This window comes from Danio rerio, chromosome 5 (assembly GCF_049306965.1).
Source record: "Danio rerio strain Tuebingen ecotype United States chromosome 5, GRCz12tu, whole genome shotgun sequence".
Classification (NCBI taxonomy): Eukaryota; Metazoa; Chordata; class Actinopteri; order Cypriniformes; family Danionidae; genus Danio; species Danio rerio.
Genome location: NC_133180.1, coordinates 33,417,071 through 33,435,267, shown reverse-complemented (window position 1 = coordinate 33,435,267; position 18,197 = coordinate 33,417,071). Strand labels below are relative to the sequence as shown.

The window sequence follows — 18,197 nt, the reverse complement described above, 5'->3', positions numbered from 1 at the left end:
TTTATTTTGCAAGTATATATGGCCCTAGATTGACTCCATAATAATGGGTCATAGATGGAAATAGAACATTTTGAGTGCAGTGGGCTACCTTTGGTCTTCATTTGACTGGCAATAAGGATTGTTTTGTTATGCAAACCTGGCAACCCTGTTACCTGCCTCATCTCTTCTCATCTTTTGCTTCATCTTTCTACTGAAAGATCGATAGGTTTCACTGATAATCTGAAATAGAATCTATTTCTATACATAAAGAAGATACTCTGAAGTAATTTTCACAGTAAACTGTTCAAAACAATACTTAACGTAAGTAAAAGTCTGCATTCCAAGGTCCAGAATACCGTACATTTTCCATTAAAACTACTAAATATATATATATATATATATATATATATATATATATATATATATATATATATATATATATATATATATATATATATATATATATATATATATATATATATGTGTGTGTGTGTGTGTGTGTGTGTGTGTGTGTGTGTGTGTGTGTGTGTATGTATGTTACACACTATATATATTTTTACAAATTCCCCTATCTATTTGGAATCGACAATGCAACGTTGTAGCAGCTATTTTTTTCCACATAAATGTACATGGAGATACATGGTAATAGAAAAATATTAATAACCTTTTACAGTTTTTGTAGAGATAATATATATTTTTAAATGTTTACAAAAATAAATAAAAATACGCAGTTTAGAAAATCTAATGCGATTCCTAAACTTAAAACCGAAGTCACAAATTAAGTATTATATAAAATTATATGGGTTTCAGAAACAGGCACTTTTTTTCTCGCAGCAGTTTACTTTCGCTGATCAAGTTCAAGGAATATATTTGAGGCGAAACTGCGGGTGAGAGTTGAAGGGTTGTGTTTTCATCACCACAGTAAACATGGCGGAGACAGAACAGGCGTCAGGTAACTCACATCAATCAAATCTTCAATTAAACAGAGCTAATTCAAACGCAGAGACCGCAGTGATATGTGGAGATTATAAATGTCGATGTGCAGCACTTGAAGGGACGAAAGGGACTTTACTTGTGCAGAAAAGCGCTTTACTATGGTTCGCCGCGCCTCATGTAATGAATCGATGAGAGTCTGTCACTTCTGCTCGATGGCGAATATTTAGGTTATTACGACTTAAATGTGAACAGTTATTATCAATTTTAGTTTTAAGGTTGTGTAATATATATTTTAGCCACATTTAATCCTTTACTGATCGAGTATTATACTTGGTTAACCCATATGGTAATAAAGAAAAGCATCAAGGTTTCTCAGTTTTAAAAAGTAGGCTGTAACTTACTAATTTACGTTGTTAGCTTCTGTGTATTCATAACCTTTGTCTCTGATAGTGTAACATTAATGAGAGAACAGTTTGTTTGCATTGCCAATTAGGTCACACTACAGAACTTGCAGCCTAGACATTTAATTGGATATTTATTTGTATGCCAGTCTAGTGACACGGTGTTTTGCCATTAAGTTACCAGTTAAAACCCATAAAACGACCAATGTGTAACGTAAATTGATTGACATTTTAGTTTAGTAAACGAGTTGCTAATGCTTACGCTTCCTGTGTACTATTTTTAACATCGAGGCTAAAAAGCTCTTGTCCCTAATGACAAAAAAATCAATTACAGCAGCACATCTCTCTGACATAGGGTAAAAACATTTCCTGAGAAATTGTAATGAAGTGTTGAATCTTTCATGAACACTTTCCTTTCAATTGTCAAAGAACATAATTGTGTGACATTGACAATGAAATAGACTTATCTTGTTTTTTTTTTTGTGATAAAAACTTGATCTGACATAGCCAAAGAAGCTGAATTGTCAATAAACTCAAAATTCTCTCTCCCTCTCTTCTTGTGATGAAAATGACCTAAATCACCTTATCATGGCTAGGCATGGGCTGGTATAAGATTCTGACGGTATGATAAACTTGGATGAAAATATCACAGTTTCATGGTATCATGGTATTGTGATCACTGCTCTAAAACAAGTTATTTTTAAACGTCTGGGTTAGGGGGTTTCGAACACAAATTATGTTTTGAGAATCATTTAAAATATTTTGCAAGAGTACACATGTCCTACTAAAGAATTTAAATGAGTCAGTGACTCATCTTCTTTAGTTTCAAAAGCACAGACGTCTTTACAACTTGAATAAGACATCCTTGGATATCTTTTTTTTCTGTTGTCCAAAAAATAAAGCAAAAACAAAAACACGAAAAAAAAGAGCTGTCATAAACCATAGAAACTATTTAACAGAAAGTTTTTGCAAATTTAAAACCTTGACTTTTCCAAACTGCAAAATACATTGAAACCCATGTTTAATCATGGCTCTTTTCTATGGTTTATAGAGCATAATGATGACTTATATATTTCTTTTATAATATGGATATTGCAGTGGCCAGTTTGACAAAAACAACGGAAACCTCTTAAATATGGCAAGTGTTCTTATCATTTTGACCAGCACTCTGTAACCTAATATTTTGATCATTCAAATTATGATTATTATGATTCTAATATGAAAATTATCAAGTTAACTACTTTTATATATATATATATATATATATATATTAGTATTATACATCTATGATACAGGATGTATAGAATTAATATTTTTGGTTTGAATAAAAAAAACTGGATGTGCTCTTGATATTTTTGTTTCTCACAGGCTCCTCCCATGAGGATGACAAACCTCCCAGTTCTGTCGGTTTCAACTTCATGGTGCCAAAGAAGGAGATCAGCATGGTGCCTGATATGGGCAAATGGAAAAGATCACAGGTATGTTGTTCAACCAACTCTGAAGTTAGTTTATCTGCTGCCTTGAGAGATGGGAAAATAGCCCATTTTCAAGCTCTTTCTCTGGTTTCCCTGGAGTTTAAGGATAATAATAGGAAGCTCTATTGTTTGACACACTTTTCTGCAGCTGGTTGCAGCAGCCACACCATTATGTTTTAAAGAGGCAGTTCTGAAGGATACAATTCAAGAGAAGCTCTCTATAAGTCACTTCTGTTGTTTTTATTTTTTTATACTTGGCATGTTTAAAATGCAGAAATGAAAATCCATGACCTAAAAAGAATGGCTTATTCCTATTCCAGACTTGCGTTGTTGACTTGCATGGGTAAGCCTGTTGAAATCATGCAACCAAATAAGTTCAACCCAAAAGTTTCTAACCTACCATCAATCTTGAGGGTTTTAAAATAGTGCTTTTAACATTCACAATCCCCATTTAATATGTCATGTACACATTGCTAGAACCAGATTGGACACCCATTTTCAACTAGGTTAATGGAAACGTGCCTCTTACATTTTTATCCATATTGATATGAAGGCTTATCAATTAGATTTGTTGGCTGCACATCTGGGATGTGAGTTTCCTCTTCCAGCACATCCAAAAGGTGCTCGATTGGATTGAGATCTGATGACTGTGGAGGAAGTTTAAGTTTATTGAACTCACAGTGATGTTTAAGAAACCAGTTTGAGGTGATTTAGGCTTTGTGACACACTATATTGCTAGAAGTAGCCATCATTAGATGGACACAGTGGTCATATAGGGATGGAGGCGGCCAGCAACTATGATCAGATAGGATTGTATTTAAACTAGGAATGCTGCAATGTGCTGTATAATATTGAATTGTTTGGTACTAACATGGTTCAAAACACATGTGGATATTGCATTAAGATTTACAAATTGTAGTTTAAAATGCATGTTTATGTGCTAAAACATAGCTCCCCCCGCTATAACATCTTATTCCTGCTGTCTGCGTTTTTAATCTTAATCAGTCAACAAAAGAGAATGAAATCACTCACTCTGCTCTTGACTGAATAGCTATATAGCTCAGCAATGATTAACATTTATTTAATTTATACTGTGAAATTTATGTACAGTATTCAGTGTTTTATTTTATTTTTCGGTTTATGTAACTGAAAACTACTGTTAGGTACATGAAAACCTGAAAAAGCACAGTATATTTTAGTTGTATCTTTGCTGTATTGTATTCATTTTGTATTGTATTTGGCTTGTAGAGTTTTTCTTGTCTTTTTTAGTTTACAGTGCTTTTTTAATGAACATTTCATTTACTGAACCATACCAAAACTGTGACCAAAAACCAAACCAAACCTTGCTGCAACCCTAATTTAGACAATGTTTAAGGTTTGCAAATTTTAAGACTGAACTGTTAATACAAAGCATGATATATCCTTTCTTTCATGTTGTTAATACCATGTCTTTCATCTGTATGTCACAGCAAAAAATTTGAGACTCAAGTAGACCAGGCAAAAAAAAAAAAAAAAATATTAATAAAATAATAAATCCTGTATTCAGTGGTCCAGTTCTGCTGAGTGTGTGCTAACGGTTTGTTTTTGGAGATGCTCCTCTACAGACTTCAAGTGTAGCAAGGTGTTATTTCAATTATATTCATTTCTATCAGCTCAAAGCTGTCTGGCCATTATTCTCTGACCTTCACCACCACAAAAATGCTGCTGTTTCTGGATATGGTCTTTTTTGCACCATACTCTAGACAAATCATTTTGGCATGAAAATCCGAGTAGATCAGCAATTTCTAAAATACTTATACCAGCCAATCTGGTACCAACAGCCGTTTCTAATTCAAAATAAATTTCAGTTTGACCATGTCTGCATGTCTAAACGTACTGGTTTGCCGCCATTTGATTGGTTGATTAGATATTTGCATTTACTGGTAGTTGATTAGAAGCACCTAGTTTTTGGTTTATGTAGAGTGTTAATATAGTCATGCTAATAGTCATTTATATGTGTAGTACATAAATAAAAATGAGAAACGGAGAAAAGATGAATGATTTACATTCACATTCTCTATTTTTGAAAGCAAAAAACTATTTATGATTACTTGCAAAAATCTATTTTGACCCGTATCTCTATTGCACCTAAAACCAACAAAGGCAAAGAAAATAGGATCTACATACACCATGAAATTAGCTTTAAAGCTGGTAAAAGGAACTTCTATAAGTTCTCTCACTGGTGAGACTTGATTTCTATTACCCACTGTAGAATCAGCCACTTCAGGATGACACAGAGAAGATCCTCCCACATGCTTTATTTGTAAAAAGCATTTTAACTCTTAAACAAGTTTATTAGATTGTGTTGGCTTTAATTCTGTTTGAAACTTATTTGGTTTATTCTTTTGAAGTGTGTTTTTTTTAATCCAAATACAGTTTTAAATAAAAAATTAATTGTAAAAGCTTAATATAATCTATATCTGTAGTGTAATTTTTCTTGCCATGAAAATAACTGTAGAAGCTAGCATGGCATTAAACACAAACAAACTTGCAAAAATCTATCTTAATGATGTTGCTTGTATTTAAGCATGTTTTTTTTCTTGTGCAAGTAGGCATATGCAGACTACATTGGATTCATTCTGACCCTGAATGAGGGAGTAAAGGGAAAGAAGCTTACATGTGAATACCAGGTGTCTGAGGTGAGCTATGTTTCTCTCTCTACAATTGTGTGCTTTATTCCTGTCTCATCAATTCAGACATGGATGCATATGTTCAATGCGGATAATGAGGATTTGGAAATCAGCTCATGAAAATCTGCGTGTGCGTGTGTGTGTGTGTGTGTGTGTGTGTGTGTGTGTGTGTGTGTGTGTGTGTGTGTGTGTGTGTGTGTGTGTGTGTGTGTGTGTGTGTGTGTGTGTGTGTGTGTGTGTGTGTGTGTGTGTGTGTGTGTGTGTGTGTGTGTGTGTGTGTGTGTGTGTGTGTGTGTGTGTGTGTGTGTGTGTGTGTGTGTGTGTGTGTGAGATTTTTATTTTTATTTTTTCCCCTTTTTCTTGATATTAGACAGTGGAGAAGTTGCTTGCTTTGTTGGGAACATTAGATCAGTGGATCGATGAGACTCCACCAGTAGACCAGCCTTCTCGCTTCGGCAATAAAGCTTTCCGAACATGGTATGCCAAACTAGACCAGGTAAGCATCTGTTTGACACCAGAAGCACTTTTTGTATAAATGACCTGTACTTTCTGGAAAATAAGTCACTTCTGATTATACACTCGGCTAATATCGCATTGCTTCGATGTGCTAAAAATTATTTGTTCTTTGTTGTATGTTGTACTTTTAAACTTGCAAAAAGGAAAATGCTATTTTCTAGAGAACTAAACAGTTCATCAAACCTTGCTGGATTCCAGGTCATATGGGTCTTTGTGGTAATAAACTAGCAGATGTGGCAGCAAAAAATTTCTTTGAGATTGACAGAAAGTTTAATTCTCCAATTCATAGATGTACACAATTAATAGATACATACAAAAATGGCAAACTGTATAGGACAATTGTACAAATAATACTTTGCAAGAGGTCAACCTAAGCATAATTTAAAACTTTTCAAAATGTATTTTAGGCATGATCTGAATTCTAGACTCTGAAAGACTCTGAATTCTAGGTGCTGAATTGGTCATTCTAGTTTGACTCATTTGTATCTATTGAGAAATGTTATTGTGAAATTTTAAGAATCAAAAATTTCTAGACTAGATTTTTGTACTGAGAGCTACTTGGATGTTTATAAAAATGTATCCGCGGAAAAGATTTTTAGTTATTTATCAAAGATTAAAGAAAAAATAATCATATCTAATGTTTTGGTAGTACTTTAGTTTAGGCCACATTTCATGCTATTAACTACTGGTTTATTACCTGCCTACTATTAAAATAGTAACTGTTCATCAGTAGTTATAAACTATGATCTTCTGCATCCCTAATCCTACCCAAAACCTAAACCCAACTTCTTTCTTACTAGCTATTAATAAACAGCTAATTAGTAGTGCATTAAGCTAAAAGTGTTAGTTAATGGTTTGTTAATACTGTCAATTGTGACCTAAGCTACAGTGTTTCCAATGTTTTTTATGTACATTTTTGTCATTTTTAAGTTGTATTTATTTATTTTTGTATTCGCTCTTGTATATATATGACGTTATTATTATTGTGTATCATGTGTTTATCTGTATTGATCTTGCCATTGAATAGCCAGAAGTTGTTGATGTGGTAATAAATAAGCTAATAAACTTCAATAAACAAACTTTAAACTTGCATTTGGACTTACATACAGTAACTTTAGTTTTCATCATGTATTTTATGGGTTGTTGGTATTTTGTATTCAGTGCAGTGTTTGAATTAAATAATTGAGAAGGTTGCAAACTTTTCTCACAGGATTGAATGGTTTTCTCTGTGCTGTGTAGTATTGAAATGATAGAAGCATGATTTGTGTGTGCAGGAGGCAGAGGCTCTGGTTGCAGGAGTTCTGCCAGCTGAGCGTCAGGATGCTGCTCCAGAAATTGCTGTGTACCTCAAAGAGTCTGTGGGCAACTCCACTAGGATTGACTATGGAACAGGTTTGTGAGGAAATTTATCACTGTTTTTGTTATTTTATTTCTTTTGTTTGTATGTAATAAGAGGACTTCTTAAAAATTGCTACTCGTAAAAGTGTTTGTTAAAAAGAAAGAAACAAAAAAACTGTCTGTTATCAATTTGTCCTTTTTTAATACAGCAATGCAGGGGTTCACACAATTCATTCATGTTTTCCCAACACAAATCAATTAATTTAACGTAACAAATTTAAATGCATTGAACATAAAACAATTAAGTTATCCCCAAAAATCTCAAATATTGTGTTATTTCAGCTCATTTTAAATAAGTAGTTTGAACAAGCACCAAATTATTTTATATACCGCAATCTACATTCACTCATTTGATAACTTTGGCTTCTGATAATCCCAGAAATGCAAGAAGTGTCAATTATATACTGAAAAATATACTAAATATAAGAATATCAAAATGTAGATTTGTTGTTGTTGTTTTTTTGATTACCACTAGAGGGTGCTGTTGAAACACAAACATATGCTGTTCAGAATTAACACAATTTAGAGACTGATTCGAAAACGATGCTTAGGCAGTACAAATAATGGTTTTCAGTAAAATAGTTTCATAACAACATTTGAATTTATGAGTATTTTTGGGGGAATGGTACATTATTTAAAGTGTTCCCGTCAAGGATGCTAAAATATGATTAGGATTATTGTTGCATATTAATTTGATCTAAGCACATTATATTTATTTAGGCAATATTTGAATTTATTTGCTGTAGATTGTTAGCATCCAAGCAGGTAATACTAACTGCTTTATTTAGTATACAACATAAGATTTTTTATGTGCAGGTCATGAGGCCGCATTTGCTGCGTTCCTCTGCTGTCTTTGTAAAGTGGGAGCTCTGCGCATGGAGGACCAGCTGGCCATTATATTTAATGTTTTTGACAAGTTAGTGTGTCTTCTTGTGTCTTGACTAAATATGAAAATATATGGCTCATGGCATCAACATAATCATATGCATCATGCATTGTGATATGATTGGCACAGGTATCTGCGAGTGATGCGCAAACTGCAGAAGACGTACAGGATGGAGCCGGCAGGAAGTCAGGGGGTGTGGGGTCTTGACGACTTTCAGTTTCTTCCCTTCATATGGGGAAGCTCACAGCTTATAGGTAAAACTGCAAGTTGGTGTATAATTTTGGCTCCAATTCCAATAATATTCAGCTGCAGTCCAGCAGACCCTCAGATGTTTCAGCACACACAATCCGGGATAAAGTCTTCTGGGACCTCGTCATCAATATATTTTTATATATAGTTGAATTCAGAATTATTAGCTTCCCTTTGAGTTTTTCTTTATATATATATATATATAAAAATATATATATATATATATATATATATATATATATATATATATATATATATATATATATATATATATATATATATATCCCAAATGAACAGAGCATTAGCCCCCGTTTATTTTTATTTTTTTTAGCCCCCAATTTCTGTTTATTGGAGAGAAGATTTTTTTAAACACATTTCTAAACATAATAGTTTTAATAACTCATTTCTAATAACTGATTTAGTTTATCTTTGCCATGAAGACAGTAAATAATATTTGACTAGATATTCTTCAAGACACTTCTATACAGCTTAAAGTGACCTTTAAAGGCTTAACTAGGTTAATGAGGTTAACTAGGCAGGTTAGGGTAATTAGGCAAGTAATTGTATGTCGATGATTTTTTTCTGTAGACTATTTAAAAAAATATATTGCTTAAAGGGGCTATTAATATTGACCTTAAAATGGTGTTTAAAAATTAAAAACTAGTATATTCTAGCTGAAGTAAAACAAATAAAAAATATAAAACATTATCAGACATACTGTGAAAATTTCCTTTCTCTGTTAAACATCATTTGGGAAATATTTAAAAAAGAAAAAAAATCGAAGGGGGGCTAATAATTCTGACTTCAGCTGTATAAATAAACGATCTAAATTGGACAGGTTTAATTTATATAATGGATTCATTATAATGAAGGAAATAATAGCAAGTTAATATGTATAGGCTAGAATAGATTTTTATATGTAGCAATCTTTTTACATTTATTAAATGTATAACACTTTATTATTGTTTTACTCCAGCGATTTGAATACTATTTATTTGCATAATAAGAAAATAGTCTTTAGTGTTTTAAACAATTGTTTTTATTTACATAAAATGAGTAGCAAAACAGCACAGATGTTAAAATGATCGTTACGATATAATAATGAAATAACGACTGAATTGGGAAACCCTAAACTGTTCACAGTCACGGACGGTCTCGATCACCATGTTTGTGAAATACAGTAGGTGGCGGTAATGCTCCTAAGGAGTCAGTTGTCAATAAACAATAAAAAAGAAAAGAAAACTGATCTTACAATAACCATGGTTCGCCCCTGCCTAGCTCGTGTGTCCTGGATTGTGTGTGCTGAAATGTGTGGGTCTGAAGCTGCAAATATCTCTCCAATTCTGTACAGTTTAACATGTCTTTTTAAATGTGTTCTCACTTAGAAATGGCACATTTTCTTTAACAGCAACAACTCTGTGTGGTGTGTGTGTTGTGTGTGTGTTTCTTCCCCTTACTCGCATTCTTCAAATATGTTTTCTGCTCAAAACATTTCATTTTGGGTGAACTATCCCTTTAAGACCTAATTTTGTTGTTGCTTCCAATAACAGTCAAGGCGACACCCAGTGGTCAGAGTGAGTAACGGCACGATGTTTGTTCATCTATTGTGTTTAGACCACCCAACCCTGGAGCCCAGACACTTTGTGGAGGAGAAGGTTGTAAACGAGTACCACCAAGACTACATGTTTCTGGAGTGCATTAAGTTCATCAACGAGGTGTGTGTCATTCAGCGTTCGTTCATGTTTTGGGAGGAAGATGCAAAGACAGATTTTCACACATTAGAGTTTATCAGATATTTTGATCACAAGCAGCCAGAAACTCATAAGTTCCATTCATGTAAATTCTAAGATTCTATAGTTTAAAACTCTCTCTCTCTCTCTCTCTCTCTCTCTCTCTCTCTCTCTCTCTCTCTCTCTCTCTCTTTCTCTTTCTCTCTCTCAGAGAGGTTGTGTTTGGACTCCTCTCACATGAGTCATTTCCTTCCTTCCCTGCACGTTGTTGTGAATCACTCCTCAGGCCCCAAGGGTCCACCTCCTCCTTTCTCTTTTTTTCCTCTCTCTTTCTCTCTCGCTCTCGCTCTCGCTCTCTCTCTCTCTCTCTCCTCTCCTTCTCTCCATTCCTCTGTGAACGGCTAGTAGGGCTTTGGAAAGTCCGGCTTGCTGTCCGCGTGTGTGTGTGTGTTGAAGTAAAGCCACACAGCACTGCCATTCATAAAGTGCTCTCTCCCAAGGGCAGCCCACCAGCCTCTCTCTCTAATAAACTCTAATGAATAGGCCTCATAGTACAGTGCCTTGATGATGATGATGATGATGATGATGATAGTCAAATTACTAACAGTACTGAAGAGATAATCTTTTGATAATATCCTGATGAGTCTTTACTTCTGATGAGTCTTTACTTATGTTTCTTTACTTCACACACAGAGTCGCTAGGATTTTAGTTATAAAGAAATGAACATATTTATGTAGCTACGAACCATATCATTTAATTAAGTGCTTGAAAAGATATTAATACTGTTACAAAAGATTATTATTTCAAATATATGGTTTTCTTTTGATTTTATTTTTAATAATATATAGAAATTATTCACTATAGTCCTTCAGTCTATTCATCATCAAAACAATCATTTAGTTTTTAACTGGTTTAAAAAGATAGTTCATCCAAAAATGGAAATTCGGTCACTATTTACTCCATTGTCATGTGTTTTCAAACCTTTAAGTTTCTTTGTTCTGGTGAACACTAAAGAAATTATTTTGAAGACTGTTGGAAACCTGTAAGCTTTGACTTCCATAGTAGGTAAAACAAATGCTATAGAAGTCAATAGCTATTTTCCATCCAAAAATGCGAATTAACTTTCTGCTGAAAATAGGATTATCGCATAAAAGATGTGTGAATAAAGCAGCGTTTCCATCCAACCAGTGAAAGCGAAAAAAAATCATAATTTCCTGATTAACTAGCGCTAAATATCATCAGTAAAAACAGAATTTACTGTGGTAGGAGAAACTGCGTGAATCTTTTCTTCATTTAATATATGACTTGCGCCTCAGAAGGCAATCCTGACATGCAGTTAATGCATGTGGCGTATGAAGAAGCGGAGCACAGACGCTCTAGATTCTGGAGGTTATTCATAATGTAATAACACTGATACTTAAACAGTTAAGGCGTTTTAAAATGACCAAAGCAACATTTCAGATGTTTTACAATGAGCTCAGCCTGCTGGTTTATCCATATGCACACAATTTTATTATCAGATGACCTTTTTTAATGCACATACTGAAATTAGTTCGGGAAAAGTGTTTCCATCACAGTTTATGCACATATTTTCTCATTGGATAAAAACTTTATCCTACTCAGTTTATGTGCATATGTTTTTTATTCACATTTTTAAAATCTATGCACATCTTGCTATTTCCATCAACCGTTTTTTTATGCGCATGTCCAAAATCTGCATAAAAATAGGTGGATGGAAACGTAGCTAGTGGTTACAGGTTTCTAACTGTCTTTTAAATATTTTCTTCTGTATTTAACAGAAAAAAGTCTTTAATTTTATTTTTGGGTAAAGGAAGTAATGGAGTAATGTCTGCTGAAAAAAATGTGGTCATCACATTAATGCAATACATTTTAAAATATGAATTGTTATTTTAAAATTGAGATTCATTGTAATACTATTCAACAGTTATACTGTATTTTTGATCAAATAAATAAATTCTGATTGGAACAAGAGACATTGAAAAACATGTTAAAAAAAGACTCAAGCTTTTGCAAATGTATGCTTTCAATGTTACAAAAGTCATAAACTCTGTTTATTTTACAAACTAATATACTATCAATATAAACGTTTTGAATGTTCTTGTTTATTTATTCATTTTAATTTAAGTAGATCTGCCAAAAAGAGTAAAATCCGGTTTAACTACATAAATTTTTCTGCAACTACATGTATAGAGCCATTTAAAAACTGCTGCTAAATTGGTATTTTTGTTTATTTGTATTAGTATTTATTTTGCATATGAATTATAAAAAACATTTTTCTTTTCCTTTTTTTTTTTTTTTTTTTTTTTTTTACTTTTTACTGATCTTATGGTGAACACACAGAAATTGTATTTTATTATTTTTTTATTTTAGTACCTTTTAAAACAGTTTAACATAAAACATTTAATTTAAAGTAGCCTTCACACTCAGATCGATTTGCAAATATCTGTTGCTGAATAAATGTTGCTGATTGCACATTATGTCTTAAGTTTTCTATAATTTCCATAATCACCATGTGTATATATATATATATATATATATATATATATATATATATATATATATATATATATATATATATATATATATATATATATATATATATATATATATATATTTTTTTTTTTTTTTTTTTTTTTTTTTTCTTTCTCGTTAGATGAAAACAGGCCCTTTTGCCGAGCACTCAAATCAGCTTTGGAACATCAGCGCCGTTCCTTCATGGTCTAAAGTGAATCAGGGCCTCATCCGAATGTATAAAGCAGAAGTGAGTATCACAATATCATAAACACCAGCACATATCAGTGGCTTTTTGATAGTGTAATGTTAAACGACACCAACTTCTCCAATACAGTACATACATTTTTTAAAAACTAGTTCTATTAAAAAAGCTCAATTTCAAGCTTCCGCCTCCCACGGTCTGCATGTGACTTTAATAAATGCTTTACCATAAATTGCCAAGCCATAGCTTCTCAGTTGCTCTGCGAAGTTTTAAGCCTAGAGCTGAAAGAGTTAATCGAGCAGGCATGTGTGTTGAAGGGGAAGAACCGAGCGCCTCTCCCCCTCCTCCAAAAGCCCACATCCTGTGTTGTGGAGAAGCGTTGCTGTTCTCCCTCCCCCTGCAGAGTGAAGCTGAGGGGCCAGTCTGTCTGCAGATTCCCCTCCTCCTTCCCTGTCTGTCTTTCCCCACCCCCGTATATATCACACACACTCCTGCTCTCCGCCAGACAGACTCATGACTCTTTCTGATGGTGCTAAATGACTCTGCTTTGAGTATGAAAGCTCTGCATATGGAAAGTATATATAAATGAAGGGCTTTACCTCAGTATCAATGCACTTTTGTTATTGTGTGTGTGTGTGTGTGTGTGTGTGTGTGTGTGTGTGTGTGTGTGTGTGTGTGTGTGTGTAGTTTGAGGATATTATACAAGAGTTTTTCACAATCCTAGATTTTTTTTTTAGCAAGGATTAATTATAATGATCAAAAGTGGCTGCAAAGAACTTTGAAACTTTATAACAAATTCCTGTTTTAAATATTGTTCATGAAAAGTTCCTTGGAAAAGTTTTGGCTCAAATCTTAAGTATCACAACTCTTTTAAGGATCAAAAACATTAGAAATGTTTCTTAAGGAATAAATTAGCAAATCAGAATTATTTCAGAAAGATCACGTAACTGAGTAATCATGTAAAATGGAATTTTTGCCAGCACAGGAATACATTTTATTTTAAATTTTAAAAAAAAGTTTTTTTATTGTAATATTTTACATTGGCTATTCTAGTATTATTAATTGTATAAATATTTTCATTTTAATCTTAGTTTTAGTAATTGTGATTTGTCATTTTTATGTTTTTTTTTTCGTCTATACAATTTGAATTAACGTTATTGTAGTGTTATTTAATTATGTTAGTTTCATTTAGATCGGATGTCCAAACTACAATCCGCGGGCCAAAAAAGGCAAAAATCAGATGCATCTTGACTAGTGTAATGCGATATAAAGGTTCACTTTGACTCCGATCCAACGATTTTTTTTTTGAGACTCGAGCGAACAGTTTGTGCGACGTCACGCTTGATTTGAGTTGAATATGAAACACTTTTTAAAGAGATTTCATCTGAAATGGGTACGTCTGTACAGACATCTTTATGATCTGTCCATGCGTGATCATAGGGAAAACCAGATGACCGATAATTCTTGGCTAGAAATAGCAACAGCCACGGGAAAGGTAGAAAGTTTTTGTTAAAAAGTTTGGAAAAACCTGAGGGATACGTTTGTTAAAGCCCAAAAGAGGTCTTGTGAAAAGTGAAGACCCAGATACACAGTTAAAGAAAATGTTTTTCCATCATTTATAGGTTTACACTGTATATTACAATTTTGAATTTAAAAAAATTTAATAGTTACACAACTATAATTAGGAAACAAAATATTTCTTTGATAACTGAAAAGGAATATTTCAACCTATCGGTTTCCAGTATACTGATGCCCTATTTTTTCTAGCCTTTGTTTGTGATAATGGTCAGGAATGTTGAATCATTATTACCTTTTTAGCATAAGTAAAGGACAGAAATTTGCCAGACAGTAATGTGTGAACTGTGAAGCGGCCTAAACTTTTTAGTAATTACTTTTTAGTAATTTTCCTTTTTCTTGCCATAATAAAAATTTAATTTGTAGAGAAACAACAAATGTTCTGTTGTCATTAATATTTTAATAAACCAATAGGTAAAACTCTGAGATATGAACAAAATGAAATGACGTATAAAATTTAGATTTAAAAAAATCCTGAATGGTCACAAAAGTGCTTATAATCATTAAAATAAATAATAAAAATAATTAGTTTAAAAATTTTGAACTATATTAATGATTTGACGTAGTTCCGGAAACTTTCTACTTCTCTGTTTATCCGTCTGAATTTACAGTGGGTTTCTTTTGACCACCCCCCCAACGGCAAATGCATCAAGTATAAAAGCCTTGTCCGTTTTGTCCCAAGTATAAATCAGGCTTAACTTCAGTCTGTTATAAATGAAGAACTGACTGTAATAATTTCATTATCAATTATTAGTTCAATATCAAAATTTTGTTATTACAAAGCAAAGTTTTCTAGTTATTTTGAAATATTATTTAATACATTAGGAAGTACCCACGGCAGCTATATTTACCTTCAGCCCACTAGCCTTAATCAAGTTAGGTTTTTGGCCTATCATAAGAAAACGTTTGGGCACTCCTGATCTTGATGTTTAATGTTAGATTCAATTACAGTGCCTATAGAAAATCATTATACCCTGTGAAAATCTATACCTTTGACTATATTACACCCTGCTTTCTAAAAACCTTCTGGATAAAGTTGTAGAAAGTCAACGGTCAGGAGAGGGCTACAAAAATACTTCAAAGGCTGAAAAAGCGATTCGAAATATGATTTGATTTTAGGCTGTATGACATATTATTTTTAAAGAGTTATGATGATTTTCTATAGCATGTAAAATGCAAAACAATGTTTTTATGGATTTCAGTTTCTTTGGTTTCACTTACTTTTATTTCTAGCAGCAACAAAAAGATTTTAGTTTTAGTTAACTGAAATAACCCTGCTCTGCATAGAGTCTGTTTGGATACAATGGATATTTCGAAATGGAGCAAGTCTTCATTTTCTCACTGCAAACTTCTATGACACAAGCTAACTCTTTCTCTGTCGCCCTTTCACAGTGTCTAGAAAAATTCCCCGTCATCCAGCATTTCAAGTTTGGCAGCCTCCTCTCCATCCAGCCAGTCAAGCCATGAGAAACAACAAAACGAATGCACACCTCTTCAAGAGCACAACAAAGACCCCAACTCTAGACGAAACTGCTTCAATCCCATGTTAACAAACCTTAACATGTGCTCTCTTCACAAGAGGTGAACGATCTTGCTCCTGTAGATCTATTTTCCTAAGGAGTTCAGTTTTTTCAAAGCTGCTCTAATACATACTACCAAAATAAAGTAAGCAAACCTGTTGACCTTGATCATCTGGTTCAGGAGTTTTTAAGCTGAACTGAACTCTGCAGGACAGTGGATCTCAGAAGCCCTGCTCTTCACAATCTATTAGTTGTGCAAATCAAATCCCACTTCTGATATTCCTCTTAAGTGATGCAATTTGTCTGTAAGGTTTTATTTATCTACCCCCATTCAAGCAGGAATTTGAACTGCTCAGACACCTCCACTGAGCAGTAATGCACATATATATATTTTCATCTGGCATTTATATTTATTTATGTGTATATAAAGAGCAGCTTGTCACAGTGAACGGTTGAAGGCTTGGTTTTGGTTTAATGGGTTTTTATTTCCTGTGTGCAAACGTCTGAAGCCAACAAACAACAATGTGTGTTACGAGAGGTATTTTGGAGCATCATTGTCTTAAAAAGCACTTTTTAAGTAACTTGCTATTCAGTTATCAAAGATTGCTGAGGCGTGTTTGCTGTGAATAGTATTTTTTAAACTGTGTAAGACATTAAGATGTTATCTACCATTGTAGTTTTACATTTTTTTGCTCTGCTTCTTTCTTTCATATTCCCTTCACTGCAAATAGGACGAGTAATCGATGTGTAAAAAATGTCAAGAAATCACTTCAAGCTAACAGTTTGGTAGCAGCACATGTAGCTAACACCATAGTCTTCCATTGCTAAATCAAAGCAATGAATTGAAATCCGGAAGTTTATTATTATGCTAAATCAGTGAAGCGTATTTGGTTTTTAAAGTTTATTCTGTGTAAATAAATGGGATCTGTCTGCTTCAAAACCACTGGGGTGATCATTTTAAAAGAAAGAAAAAAATCAAATAACTAAAATATGGATGTAAAGCTTTTCAAGTGTTAGAACTGGAGGAAATATTTGTGCATACTTCTACACCGAAACAAATATTGCAATTCACAGAGTATGTTTTGATGGCTTTGCACATTATTGCACACACTTTAGATCAGGGATGCCCAAACTAGGGCCCAAAGTTGGCCTGCAGTAAGCAATTAATTTAGCTGTCATCGCCATTTGAGAAGAGAGGAAGAATGATGTTGTCATTTATAATCTTTTGTCTATTTGTTTTAGTGTTAAAATCTAATTGAAATTAAACGTCTCAATTAAATAGTGTAAATGAATCAGATTTAGTTTATATGTACACTGTCACCTGACAGGACAAATCAAAACAAAGACAGATTCTGCTTGGCTAATGTATTCAGCATTGAACTCCACTGTTATAAATATGAAGGTTTATGTTATTATTGCAATAAGTTTTCATTTTAAATGTCATGTTGCATTAGTTAATAAGAGTCATGTTTTTTATTTACTGTTAAATCTTATGACATAGACTAGGAAATTACCCATGGCAACTTAAATGTAATGTAGCTTGGTATAAATACTTTCGGCCACAGCTCTCAATGATATTTGGCTTTTGGCCCTTTATAGAACATTTTGATGGATGCAAACAAAAACAATAGTCCCAATGTATTTCCTGTTTTACATTTTTAATTTTTGTAACTTCTGAGAATCCAAAAAGGTCCACATATTGACAAAGGATGTTATGATAGCTGTTTTAACATGAATTTCAGTTTGAAGTGCCTCTTGTTAAAAGTTATGAAATGGTTTGATAACAAGCAGGAAATGTTCATGGGCCAGTGACACGACCACAGTAAAATGCTCTATATGAAAAGTTTGTGAAAAGTTAATGGAACCACATTTTGATTCAGAATCTAATCATTTGAAATACGAAGTGGATAAAAATGGCCTTTCAGAATGCTTCCACACTAGCGCTTTTGCACTCTCTGTGTTCACTTGGATCAGGTGAATGATGTTTTCTGAACTTGCACACCTGGGCATGTGGCATTTGCTGGCTAGCCAGATTAGTTTTAGTTTGGTTTTCACCAAGTCTGGGTTTTAGGCACTATGAATGTAGCTCAGCTCAGCTGCTCCATAATTCCTTGGCAGCAAAGAG

The 18,197-nt window shown here is 33.4% G+C and overlaps 1 protein-coding gene across 1 annotated transcript; it reads left to right on the top strand.

The window, feature by feature from the left end:
- Nucleotides 1-847: 847 nt before the first annotated feature.
- Nucleotides 848-17,012, top strand: ptpa (protein phosphatase 2 phosphatase activator). Its single transcript, NM_001003425.2, has 10 exons — nt 848-931; nt 2,685-2,794; nt 5,383-5,469; nt 5,831-5,956; nt 7,251-7,368; nt 8,191-8,290; nt 8,390-8,514; nt 10,124-10,224; nt 12,915-13,022; nt 15,945-17,012. Exons 1-10 carry the CDS (start codon nt 907-909, stop codon nt 16,017-16,019), a joined length of 975 nt encoding a protein of 324 aa, NP_001003425.2. The 5' UTR covers nt 848-906; the 3' UTR covers nt 16,020-17,012.
- Nucleotides 17,013-18,197: the final 1,185 nt, after the last annotated feature.